This window comes from Ictalurus punctatus, chromosome 25 (genome assembly GCF_001660625.3).
Source record: "Ictalurus punctatus breed USDA103 chromosome 25, Coco_2.0, whole genome shotgun sequence".
Classification (NCBI taxonomy): domain Eukaryota; kingdom Metazoa; phylum Chordata; class Actinopteri; order Siluriformes; family Ictaluridae; genus Ictalurus; species Ictalurus punctatus.
Window position 1 is genome coordinate 18,192,010 of NC_030440.2, and position 13,531 is coordinate 18,205,540.

A 13,531-nucleotide genomic window follows, 5' to 3' on the forward strand; every position below is an offset into this window, starting at 1 on the left:
TTACAGTCAGACACCCCTTTAGCTGTATAAAATAGGTACGTAAGTAAATAAACAAATAACTACCACAGACCCGAACCATGAGTCGAGATTTATTTATTTTTTTAAGTGTAATTATTAGGGTATTTATGTAAGTATGGACTTAGTACTTAGCTAATATAAAACTCATAGTATTATATGAGCTGTTATATAATGCAGGACCAGATAGGATGTTACATTAAAACATGGATTTAGTATCAACGTGTGTGTGTGTGTGTGTATGCAAGTTAGAGGGAGGAAGGGGGGGATTTTTCATAAATTAGCAACCATGTCAAGCAGTTAGTGGCTCGTCAGCCCAAACCTGCCGGTGCTGCTGATCCGGTCATGTTAGAAACTTCAGCTCACCTCAGTGAGCATTCAGCCCCTGTTAACATCCTGCCACTCCCACCTTCTGCCCCTTTTACCCCGCATCGGGGCAGTCAGGGTTAGTCAAATCACTGCATCTGTATTCACTACAAATACAAACGTATCCGTCTCTCGTTCAAGAAAATCCAGAATCTCTGCACATAGAGAATGAATAAAAATAAATCACGAGATCAGCAGGTTGTGAACATCTCTAATGGTTTCCATTACGTAATGGACTTCAATGAGGACTGGCTTAATGGTTTCTATTAGATTCCTGTAGGTTTCCACTGGAGATGAAATACCACCAACGGAGAAATGTTCACATGGCTAGTATAAAATATGAAGCATTAGGAACAACATATTCCATTAAACGACCATTACAGACCACCAGAAACACATCAGGAAGCACGACAGGTGCTTGGCTTGTATTTTGTGTTTGGACTTGTCTGAAACTGACAGATTTAGAAACTAAAAGTGTACGGCTATAAAGTTTGGAAAACACCCTGCTAATTGAAATCTGCTCAATCATTTGTTGGGTGCAGAATAATTTAGTAAACACACACTGCTCAAAACTGAACCGAGTTCCTAAACGCCGGCTTTACACTTTACACTTCACACTTTACACTAGCAACCCCCTGGAATACCACTGCAACTCCCTAACAACCGCTGGAAACATAATAGCAACAACCTATCAACGCCCTAATAACCACTTCTGATACCATAGCGATCGCCTAGCAACACCCTAGCAACCACCTGGAATACCATAGTACAACCATAGCAACACACTAGCTACCAGCTGGAACACCATGGCAACCACATAGCAACACCTTAGTAACCATCTGTAATACCATAGCACAACCATAGCAACACCTTACCAACTAGATGGAACAGCACAGCAACCACCTAACAACACCCTAGCAACCACCTGGACCACCATAGCAGCCATGCACCTGGAATATCATAGTAACTGGCTAGCAACACTCTAGCAACCACCGGGAACACCTCAGCAACCACAGAGGAGAAATAAAGTCTACGCACCCCTGATTAATGTGAAGTAAAAGAATGACACTAAGAATAACAGGTCAGATCTTTTCCTATCTTTAATGTGAAACTGCAGAGTATCAGGAACTTTTTAGGAGGGTAAAAAAAGGAAAAATAAAAAATGTACAATAATCTGGTGGTATAAGTATGCACCCCCCACCAAGACTCTACCAGCATGGCACAGCCTGACACGTGAGAGCATCTCCTGTGCAGAGCCTGCTTCAGATTGGATTTGGATTCAGGTCTGGGTGTGGTGTTCTTTTGGTGATGTAGTTTTCGTGTGCCAAACATAAGTTTTGGAATTATGGAATTATTGTACCTTGTGGAATTGCTCTCATCAGACCATAACACGTTTTCCACATGGTTTGGGGTGATGTGCTTGAGGTTGGATGTTTTTTGTGAGAAAGGGCTTCGGTCCAGCCGCCCTAACCGTTGATACCACATGCAGAGAGGAATCGGTACACGTCAGATGTCCCTGCAGCTCCTTTAATGTTGCTGTAGGTCTCTTGGCAGCCTCCCTGGTAAGTTTGTGTCTTGTCCTTTTCTACATTTCGGACGGACGTCCTGTTCTTGGTGACGTCACTGTGTTGCTCCATTTTCTCTATTTGTTGATGATGGCCTTCACTGTGTTCCACGGAAGATGTATCTAATGTTTTGGAAATGCTTTTGTGCCCTTCTCCTGATCGATATCTTTCAACAAATGAGATTCTTTCGAACATAAGATTGAATGTGGTTGGTTCATTCTGAACATAGCCACACCCATTTTAACAGGGGTGTGTCCACTGTACCCTGCGCTACCCTAGCACGCACTTTCAGCTCACTGGAATCTCTGTGTATTTCCTTCAGAAAATAGAAATTGTGTATATTCTCCTGATTTACATCATTTATGTGTGTGTGTGTGTGGGGGGGGGGGGGGGGGGGGGTCTGTTCAAACATCAACAAAACTCACACACTTTAGTTTTTTTTTTTTTCTGTGGAATGATGATGAATCGAATGGACACGCACTTGAACAGGTACAACCGCATTACACTGATCCCACATCACACTCTGTACTGCTGCGAGTTTCACATATTCATCAGTACAAAAATAAACACGCACACACACACACACACACACACACACACACACACACACACACACAGAGCAGGTTAGTAATGAGGTGAGTTTTGAGAAGAGTATGACTCTGAGGTAATAAATGTATCTGAATGTGTGTGTGTGGGTGTGTGTGCGTGTGTGTTTATTTTACTGGGTGTGTGTAATGTTTATTCAGTAAATCTCTGTTAGTATGTGAGTAGAATCAGATGCAATCAGATATCTGTTTTTTTTAAGTCATGTCAGGTGTGTTTGGACGAACAGACTGCCGAGACATCTCCATCCCCGGCCACACATTCCAGCTCCTCCTGGGGCGTCCCCAGACTTTCCCAAACCATCCGTGAGATGTAATGTCTTCAGCGGGTCCTGGGTCTGCCCTGAGCTCTCCACTAACATGTGCCTGGTACATGTTAGATAACAAGAACCTTAATTATACACTCCCCTCCGAAACTATTGGAACGGCAAGGCCAGATCGTTTTTGTTTTTGCTGTAGACCGAAGACATTTGGGTTTGAGATCACAAGATGAATATGAGAAGAGAGGTTAGAATTTCAGCTTCTATTTCCTGGTATTTATACGTAGACGTGTTAAACGACACAGAACACAGCACGCTTTGTATCAGAACACCCGATTTGTAGGCGAAAAAAAAAAATGTGACTGACAGGTGTTTCTTGTTACCCAGGTGTGTCCTGTTAGATTGATTAAACTATAAAAAGCTCTGAACATCTACAATTGCTTTTAGCCTTCAGTTTCACCTGTGAAGAATGCATTTGTTGACCCATGAAGATCCGTGAGCTGTCTATGGGAGAAAAGCGAGTCATTTTGAAGATGAGAAAAGTGGGAAACACAATCAGATTACAGAATCATTAGAGTCATTACAGAGACATCGGGTGTAACCAATACGACGATTTGGAATGTCCTGAAAAAGAAAGAAAACGCTGGTGTACTGAGGATCAGACACCGAACGGGTCGGATAAGGAAAAAAACAACAGGTGATGATAGAAACATTGTGAGAGCTGTGAAGAAAACCCCAAAACAACAGTCAGTGACATCACCAACAACCTCCACAGGGCAGGGTGAAGGTCTCACAATCCACCGCTCGAAGAAGACTTCGAGAGCAGAAATATAGAGGCCGTACCACAAGATTGAAACCACTCATCAGCAGTAAGAATCAGAAAGTCAGATTGTAATTCACAAAGGAATACAGAGACGATCCACAAAAGTTCTGGAACAAAGATGAACCTCTACCAAAGTGGAAAGTCCAAAGTGTGGAGAAAGAAAGGATCTGCTCATGATCCAGAACGTACAAGCTGATCTGTGGAACATGGTGGAGGCAGTGTCACGGCTTGGGCTCGCACGGCTGCTTCTGGAACGTTCTCACTGATCTTTATTGATGATGAACTCATGATGGAGCAGCAGAATGAATTCAGACGTTTACAGGAACGTTTTATCTGCAGATTTACAGAGAAACACATCCGAATGAATCAGGAGGAACTTCATCATGCAGCGAGACAACGATCCAAAACACACTTCCACCTCGACACAGGACTTCATCAGGGGGAAAGTGGAAGGTTTTAGACTGGACACGTCCATCACCGGACCTTCACCCAACTGATCAGCACCTCACCTCCTGAAGAGGAGACTGAAGAGAGAAACCCCCTGAAACACACAACTACTGAAAGAAGCTGCAGGAGAAACCTGGAGAAGCTTCACAGAAGAAGAAACGAACAGTTTGGTGTCAGTGAGTACAGGATTGATGCACTTACTGCAAGCAAAGGAAACACAACCAAATATTACGTGCTGTTTACTTTTTATTAACTTCAAGACTGATCCGTTCCTATACTTTTGCTCGCCTAAAAATCGTGCTGTCTGAAACAAAAGGTTGTATGGTTTATGTTGTATAACACATCAAACATAGGTTCAAAACATATTTAATATATACTATCTTGTTTTAATGTCATTTAATTTTGTTTATTTCTTTCTAAGATATTTTTTTATTTCTTCACATTTTTTTTTATATTTGATTGAATTTAATTTCTCTTCGTTAACATTCCTTAACATTAACGTGTTTATTGTATTTGTGTCGTATTGTATTTTTCATTTAATGCTTTTAATTGTCTTTAATGTCTGTAATATCAAATCATCTTTTGTTTCGTCCCACTTTCTTTTTCTTAAATACTTTCACCACCCTACTCACTGATTGCTGATTTATTTATTTATTTATTTATTTATTTATTTATATCTGTGTTTTACTGCATTTCTGTGTGAATAAAGGTGACCTCCGTAAACACAACACGTTCCCCGTTCCTCCTGTGAGAACTCGAGAACAGGAGTCCGTGGGCTAACGGAGAGGAAACAGGAACAAGACGCTAACCCGATTATCCTCTGTAGCACATTTAACATGAAATGAAACATTTTTCTGCTGAACTAATCAACGGGACGTTTGGCTAATAAATGCGATTAGCGTTTCCAGGAACTGGGCCGTGCACAAAGGCTCCACTGTGGATGCGATAGGCTTCGTTCTTATTACGATGGTTATAATGCTTTATAATCTACATGCACATGCACATGCACGTAGAGAGAGAGAGAGAGAGAGAGAGAGAGAGAGAGAGAGAGAGAGAGAGAGATCATCTCACATTGTGTATGTTTACATCTCTAAAGCTGGCCTTCTCATGAACTATCAGTGTGATGTGTTCATTATATAATTGTGCTCTTTAATCAGATTCATTTGGATTAAACAGGGCCATATGGTCACGTTGGGTGCAATAATATTGGCGCCTTCCACACATGACATCAGCGATTGGGAAACAAACTGTTAGATGTTTTAGTGAGGACCCGAGCAGACGAGCCTGTCGTTTGTGATTGTTCCTCTCGTGGGCTGTTAGCAGAGGAAATGTTATTTACCGGTTCATACTGTATGGACATGAAGGATTAGAATGTGTGTCATGCTGTTATCGGATAACAATCAGGAAATACTGAGTGACGGGACAATATGGAGAAGTTGGTTATTTTCCAATAATAGAACGCCTCCATGATTTCTCAGAATATGTCGACAAGCCTGTCTGATCACTTTTTGTTCATGACATAGTTTAAACATTTTCAAGACGCCCCGCATAACACTTCACCCTGCTGGACAAAAAAACCCCAGTAGAAACACTCATAGAATGTGTAATGATTTAAATGGTTATAGTGGGAATTGTATTGGCTTTAATGTGGGTCTCTGCTGGAAATTTGTTGCCTTCTGTTCATGTCATGTTATATCTAGTGGATACCATTAAGGACCAATAATGGTAATGGTAATAGTGTAATAGTTAGCTGATGGTATGTACTGTAATGGTATTTGTAGTGGAAACCATTAGAATTTATGTGCTTGTTCCTGCTTGTTTTGGGGAGGGGGTTCTTTTATTTTATTTTATTAAATTGTTTGTTGTTGTTCCAGAGATTGTTTGCCACAGTGAAAGCTAACAGCAGCTAAATATATAAATGTAGTGTTTTAGGGTTTATTTATTAATTTATTTATTTATGTATATCTTTTATAAATAGGTCTATAAAGTTGCATGTTTTTCATTATGTTGGTAATTTTGACTTGTGGAGCTCTGACTAGCTCCTTCTTCAACATTAAGAAGGTAATATTAATTATGTTAATATGTGCTAATGTTATCATGACACTATTTCAAAGTGAATCTTTACACAGCTCTGAACGGTGAATCAAATGAATCAAAGCTCTCAGTTTGACTCACTGAGTGAACAGTTCAAAGGAATCAATTCCTTATGTAATGACAGTTCCATAAGGAATTGAGCACAGAGATGTGTGTTTAGGAGCGTCTGGGCGGCTCTTCGTCACTTGTCCATCGCTCTGATGCCACCGTGTGGCACAAATCTTTTGAGATTATTTGATCTGTAGTAAGAAATTTTTTAATGTGACGATTTTTAAATTTTCCTCTTAACTTTTAAAGAAAAAAAATCCGTTTATTTGCATGTTAAAGGCATTTTTGAGTAACAATTCAGCAAGTTGGATTACAACATGTGATTAAGAAGAGCTACACACTGAGTGAAGACTAATTGGATTTTAATAATAATAATAATATTTATCTATCAGTTGTGAATTATTCTTAAATGTTCCATAAATCATGTTTATGTACATAGAACTACATTAGAAATAATAGTCGGTTAAAAAAATCTCCTCAGGATACCACCAAAGTTGAGATCCCATGTTGTAGAGGGATGCTACACAGATACTTTAAAGGTTCCCCCAGTGGGGTCAAACTAATAGAACCCGATAGAACCTTTTCGAAGAGTGCAGTAGAGCAACAGGAGTATTGTGTTTCTTCAGCATGCGTGCATCTGGATTTTACAGACAAGGAAACACTCCTCTGAACTTGGATTGGTCGAAGCAGTCTGGCGCTTTTCCATCAAATCCTGACGGTAAGCCGATTACGTGGCTCAGAGGCAGGCCACTGCTCCGTCCATCTCTCTGTGCTCAGTTGAAAATATATCAGTAATGACCGGCGTGAAAAGGGGACATTAATATGTCTGAAACGCAAATATATATCGATCTATCTCACGTAAGGAGAACGTGACCACGGGGAAAACGAAGGTATGTGTCTGTTCTTCAGATGCTGGTAAATCCTATCTGGATGTCTGACGTTGTACTTTATTTCTATAAGCATTTTTATTGTAATGAATTTTTTTTTGTGTGTGTGTATTATAATGCAGAAATATCACAGTTTCTTACGACGCTCCCAATATTGCTTTGTTCTGATAACGCTACACCACAGCGCTGTTGAATCCTGGATGGTGATTGGTCAGAAGGTGTTGAGTAATTCTCTATAACAGCAGCTCTGACAGTAGCACAGCTCCAAATCTCAGGTTATATTAATGCGCTCATTCTAATACGTTATCATTTTCTGTAATGAGATTCGTTTATGGAAGGAGTCTCCAGTGTCAGCACATTGTACCAGTCAGAGGTGAAGCTGTAACTTTGAGATTTCCTCCATCTTGGTTTTAGTGCAGCTCAGGCCACCTCAGCTAATCTGATTACGAGGGGCACTAGAAATAACCCTCTCCCCCCATTCCCATCGCTCTGCCCTGCTGACCGTATCTTCACCCTCTCCCCCCAGACCTACTGCCCTAATATCTCCAATAAAATGGCGGTCTTAAAGGTGACTTTCACTAAGACGAGTCGAGGCAAGCTGGCCCAGGCTCTGTGGGTGCTGAACTGGGTCTCTGTGATTACGGGCCTCGTGCTCTTCAGCTTGGGCCTTTTCTTAAAAGTGGAGATCCAGAAAAGACGAGAGCTCATGGCCGACGACGTCCATTCTGTGCCAAACATGCTGATCACCGTGGGCCTGGCCGCCTGTGGCATCAACTTCCTGGGCGGGAAGATCTGCTACGATTGCGTGGACGTGGACAATTTCCTGCACTGGAAGATCCTCATGCTGCCGTACATCATCTGTACCTTCTTCTTCACCTTCTGCATCCTGGTGGAAGCTCTGATGTGCTACACCATGCGCAGAGACCTGGAAGCAGCTCTGTTTTCTGGTCTGCAGGACGCCATGCGCTACTACAAGGACACGGACATGCCCGGGCGCTGTTACATCAAGCATAGCGTTGATCTCCTGCAGATCCAGTTCCAGTGCTGTGGAAATGATGGGTTTAGAGACTGGTTTCACATCCAGTGGGTCAGTAACCGGTACCTGGACATGACCAGCAGTGAAGTGATGAAGTGAGTAGAATCAAATTTCATATTTATTATTTTAACAAAGAATGCTACACTAAAGTTTTAGAATTAAAAAAGGGGTACTTAGTGGTACTTCAGATGTTTAATTCTACATCTCTACTGGGAAGACTTTCTGACACTTTTCTGTTTCTAAACTAAATAGAAGTCAAGTTTATCTGCAAAGCGCATAGGAAAAACAAGAAATGATGACCTAAGTGCTGTACGAAAGCCCCGTTCAAATCCCTCAAGATAATAAAATTAAGTATCAAAGTGATTGAAAAATTAAGAGTACTGAAATAGATATATATATAAAAAGAACAATTAAAATACAAAATTAAAAAGGTAAAAATATTAAAAAAAAAAAAAAAAAAAAAAAAAAGGTGGCTTCCACACTTATTAGTCTGTTTGTAGAATCTGAATCGGAGTGAAATTGATTCTTTTGATTCATTTGCTCTTTGGTTTGGTTTGTTCGCTGAATCAGAAGGAAATTTGTTATTTTGATTCATTTGCTCTTTGTTTTGTTTTCTGAATCAAAGTGAAATTGATTCTTTTTATTCATTTGCTCATTAGTTTGTTTTGTTTACTGAATCAAAGTGAAATTGATTGTTTTAATTCATTTGCTCTTTGGTTTTGTTTGGTGTCACACTGCACATAATGAAACGGGGCAGTGGAGGCTTGGCGGTTAAGTCTCTTGGTTACTGATCAGAAGGTCGGGGGTTCAAGCCCCAGCACTGCAAAGCTGCCACTGTTGAGCCCTTAAGCAAGGCCCTTACCCCTCTCTACTCCAGGGGGCGCTGTGAAAACAATTTCACTGTGCTGTAATGTAAACGTGACCAATAAAGACTCATTCATTAAACAATCCAAAAAGCGAAAATAAAAACTGTGAACTCAGAAATACAGCAAACAGTAAACAAAGCTTTATGAAATATGTACTGAGAGCATGGAGAACCTAAATCTCCAGAATCTCCTACAGCTCTGTGCTTTGGCTCAGTTTAGCAGCTCACATCTGCAGGAAAATGTCGACGGCATCCCAAAAACCCTGCACTGTTTGGTCTTTTTCATGCAGTTGGATCGATCCATGATCTAATCGTTTTCTCACTATAGTCGAATCGTGCAGTTATTACAGCAAACAAACCAAATCAATGTTCAATGTTCCTCAGACTAAACAAAACCAGACTAATGTGTGTGAAAGCTCCCTGAGTCTCAAATCAGAAACTCTGCAGAGATAAGCTCTACTTAACTCTGTACAGAGCTTAGCTCAGGTCAAATCTGAACCAAATGCTCACCTTCTGCGTCCTCTTCCGCTTAGTCGGCAGAGAAGCAACGTGGAGGGGAAGTACCTCCTGGACGGAGTGCCCTTCAGCTGCTGTAACCTGTTCTCCCCTCGGCCCTGCATCCAGCACCAAATCACCAACAGCTCTGCACACTACAACTACGACTACCAGACGGAGGAACTGAACCTGAACCAGAAGGGCTGCAGACACGCGCTACTGGATTACTACACCCACATCATGCAGTCCATCGGCTTCATCGTGCTCATCATCTGGCTCTTCGAGGTCTGACACATATCAATCACTCAACTTTCCACTGTTGAATTTCATTTTGTATTTCACAAGTCAACCCATCAGGGTTTAAAAACGTGTGTGACTGTTGATATGTGGGCAGTGGTGGTAGCGCAGTGGTGGCTCACTGGTGGCTCACTGGTAGCTCAGGGGTGGCTCACTGGTAGCTCAGGGGTTAAGGTGTTAGGCTACTGCTCAGAAAGTCATGAGTTCAAACCCCAGTACTGCCACTGTTGGGCCCTTGAGAAAGGCCCTTAACCCCCAACTGCTCCGATGTATAAATGAAATAATTGTAAGTTGCTCTGGATAAGAGAGTCTGCCAAACGCCGTAAATGTAATATGGAAGGCGATTTGCAGAAGGAATCTCCAATGTCAGAGGTAAAGGTTTTCTAACATTTTCAAGACATAAGAGTTTGTGTTTTGCGATTTTATTTGGGAACATGGCAAGCAGCATGGTTTTTAGAATAAAGAGGGGCTGGTGAGGGAATGACTGTTTATAGCTGCTGTAACATACGTAAGAACAGGAACTATTTACTGTAAATGCAAAGGGATAAAGAGCATGATGTGTCGCTCATAAATAACTCTGGAAAATTGCTATGATATAAGAGGACTATACAAGTAATGAAGCAAGGAATAAAGCACTTGGGGTGGTAACAGCAACGCCACCTCAGAGTTACAACCCTATCATGGATTATTTCCTATAGCAGCGTGTCCTAAGTGTTTTAAGTGTTTCCATCTACAACCCCAATTCCAAAAAAGTTGGGAATCAGGCCTGTTTTTAACGCAGTGGCACCTGAGGGCCCGAAGATCACAGGCATGTGATATTTATTTTCACTCTCGTCCCTTGCGCACAGAGATTTCTCCAGATTCTATGAATCTTTTGATGATATGTACTGTAGATGATGAGATATCCAGAGTCTTCGCAGTTTTACGTTGAGGAACATTATTCTGAAATTGTTCCACGAATTGTAGACGCAGTTTTTCGCAGATTGGTGAACCTCTCGTCCATCTTTACTTCTGAAAGACTCCGCCTCTCTAAGATCCTCTCTTTATCATCTTACTGTCCTGTTCCCAATCACCCTCCAGCTGGTTCTTTTTACTAACACTTACTTTTCCAAGTAGAACCCTTTTAGCAAACTAAAAGCCTTAACCGCTCAAAGAACCCCCAGAGACATGTGACGAGCCTTTCAGCGGCCCTGCTTTTCAGATGTCTCCATTTAACACGGTAAAAGTTTCCTCTTCTGATCTTCACATTCCTCTTCTCTTCTTCTTTTCTTCTCTGTTCTAAAGCTTGCTGTGCTCACGGGAGTCCGTTACCTGCAGACCTCCATGGAGAATGTGCTGAAGTTAGGAAACCCCGACTCTGAGTCAGAAGGCTGGATTCTGGAGAACAGCATCGCGGAGACAGCCCGCTATAACTTCAACATCATCAAGAACCTGGGAAAGTGCTACCAGGTGGACGATGATCCCAACATCGACGTCCCGAGCAGCAGAGCGAACGTCCCCACTCAGCAAATCCCGGTGGCCAGCTAGCGAAAGGTTCACGGCCAGACTTGAAAAGGTAGACTGAGATCCACGGTGACCTTATAACGTCTCCGAGAAGCTCCGTGTTCTGAAGTCGAGGTTCTGAGGTGAAAAGTCACCTAGTGCTATACTGAAGAGTTGCAGAAACAGTTTCCATTCAAATGATTATAAATGTGAAGGAATTTGTTGCACTAAAACAAAACAAAAACCAACCTCAAACGCCTTGTTAAAAATGTAACATCCTTTTTTTATATATAATGTACAAAATGCATGTGATTTGGTGTCATTTTTGTAACCATGAAACCTGTCTAGAGTTCCGGACTCTCTTAACGACATTAATTACGCTTAATGACTTTCCTATGCACAGTAGCTCCTGCATGTGATTTATCCTGAATAAATCATCAATAATCCAGGACTTTAAGGGTTAATAAAAATAGAAATGCTGAGGCATCTTGGCACAGCGTCTCACGGCTGCTGTTTTCATAACGTAGGTACTATCTGCTGCTTCTGCTAATAAGAATAAACAACGTTTACCTTTTATGCAATGCTTTTAATTGATTTATAACCGAAATCAGAAATGTCAAACACGTGACATGTATGAATGATTAAAAAAAAACATTAAAACTATGTGAAAGATATGGAGATAAATACAGTTATGCACAACAGTCTTTGTATTAGTAATACTGTTGAAAAACATTTTGACCTGATTAAAAAAAAAAATTCAATTGATTCATTAATTACAATGTTAATCTGCAATATATTTTGAGGAGTGAATCGGTTCATTTGACTCAAGAGTCGACTCTTTGATCTCACAACCTTTTTCCCCCTCAAATCTGAAGATATTTTGACTGCTGATTGTTTTTATTTTCCGTACAGTACAGATGGATTAATCTGTTTACGATCCTGTAGAATTAGTGATTAGTACGTTCACCTCACAGGGTTGGCGGTTCGATTCCTGCCACGGCCCTGTGTGTGGGGAGTGTGCGGGGGTTTCCTCCGGGTACTCCGGTTTCCTCCCCCAGTCCAAAGACATGCATGGTAGGCTGATTGGCGTGTCCAAAGTGTCCGTAGTGTATGAATGGGTGTGTGAGTGTGAATGTGTGTGTGATTGTGCCCTGCGATGTATTGGCACCCGGTCCAGGGTGTACCCCGCCTTGCTCCCATGCCTCCTAGGATAGACTCCAGGTTCCCCGCGACCCTGTAGGATAAGCGCTATAGAAAATGGATGGATGGATGGGTGTATTAAGTGCATTTGAAAACTGTATAGCACTAAGACAAGCCTTATGTGGAGTTGTTGTGTTGTTCATAGTATAATCCGTTATACACGAACGTGTAAAAATGACTGATGACTATTTTGTTTAAATTATTGAAGCATTGAAAACTATTTCATTCACATATGTAAAATTGCTTCTTTTTTTCCTTTTTTTAAATTACATCCGTATCCACCCACTCAAAACTAGCCTGCACTGACTGAGTGTAATGTCTTTCCTGCGAATAAATTCATCAGACCTTCTCTTTGTGCACTGGACATGCCAATGTTAATAAATCATAATACTAAATCCTATCTGGTGAAAACAGTTTTTTAAAGCGTTTTTAAATGAATGTACTGAGTGAATGAAACAATGACTTACTGTACTCACAGGCTAACATGTTAAAAGACACTCACTGGCGCCACCTACTTGTGTAATGATGTAACTTACGGATATGGTCGGTGAATGAATCTTTTCGTTGCATCAAAAGATTCGAGTCACTGGGATGAATCGAAATCGCAACCGCTAGCGCTCAACGTTCACCTCCAAGAATGAATCAAAGAGCCGACTCACTTGTGAACGACACATCACTGGTTACATGCGTGGTTCTTCTGCCTCTGCTGGCAAAATGTTAGAACAGCGTGCATCATCATTGTTAAAAATAAATTCATTAATACAATAAAATAAAGGGCTATAACATTATATTAAAGATTGTAATACCTATATGCAAATCTTTTACTAGAAATGAAATATATGTGCATATATATTAAATAAACATAAACATCTTTCACTCATAGGCTAAATTTAAAAGTGCATAAGAGTGCGTAAGATGTGTTGCACAGAACTCTAAATCATAATAATCTTTATTAATCTAATATACAAATCTGCAGAAATATAATCATTCAGATTTTCAATGGTTACATTTGTTTGTTTGTTTATTTAAGTGAATATGGGCGTGGCCAT

General features: G+C 40.9%; 1 protein-coding gene across 4 annotated transcripts; it reads left to right on the forward strand.

Moving 5' to 3' along the window:
- The first annotated feature begins 2,344 nt into the window (after positions 1–2,344).
- Positions 2,345–13,504, forward strand: prph2lb (peripherin 2-like b). 4 transcript variants are annotated; one of them, XM_053675737.1, is made up of 5 exons: positions 2,452–2,581; positions 2,752–3,055; positions 3,196–8,238; positions 9,542–9,788; positions 11,085–13,504. In XM_053675737.1, the coding sequence occupies exons 3-5, from the start codon at positions 7,661–7,663 to the stop codon at positions 11,325–11,327; spliced, it is 1,068 nt and encodes a 355-aa protein (XP_053531712.1). In that variant the 5' UTR covers positions 2,452–2,581; positions 2,752–3,055; positions 3,196–7,660; the 3' UTR covers positions 11,328–13,504. The 4 variants fall into 4 exon arrangements, with proteins under 4 accessions (XP_053531711.1, XP_053531712.1, XP_053531710.1 ...); XM_053675736.1 differs by lacking the exon at positions 2,452–2,581 and adding an exon at positions 2,345–2,435 and having other exon boundaries at positions 2,752–8,238; XM_053675735.1 differs by having other exon boundaries at positions 2,752–8,238.
- The last annotated feature ends 27 nt before the right edge of the window (positions 13,505–13,531 follow it).

What these genes read in the sequence shown, in the direction of transcription:
- prph2lb (XM_053675736.1), top strand. Translation starts at nt 7,661, where the DNA reads ATGGCGGTCTTAAAGGTGACTTTCACTAAGACGAGTCGAGGCAAGCTG. An exon ending in ACCAGCAGTGAAGTGATGAA is followed by an intron (nt 8,239 to 9,541) that starts GTGAGTAGAATC and finishes TCTTCCGCTTAG; the next exon opens with TCGGCAGAGAAGCAACGTGG. An exon ending in TCATCATCTGGCTCTTCGAG is followed by an intron (nt 9,789 to 11,084) that starts GTCTGACACATA and finishes TCTGTTCTAAAG; the next exon opens with CTTGCTGTGCTCACGGGAGT.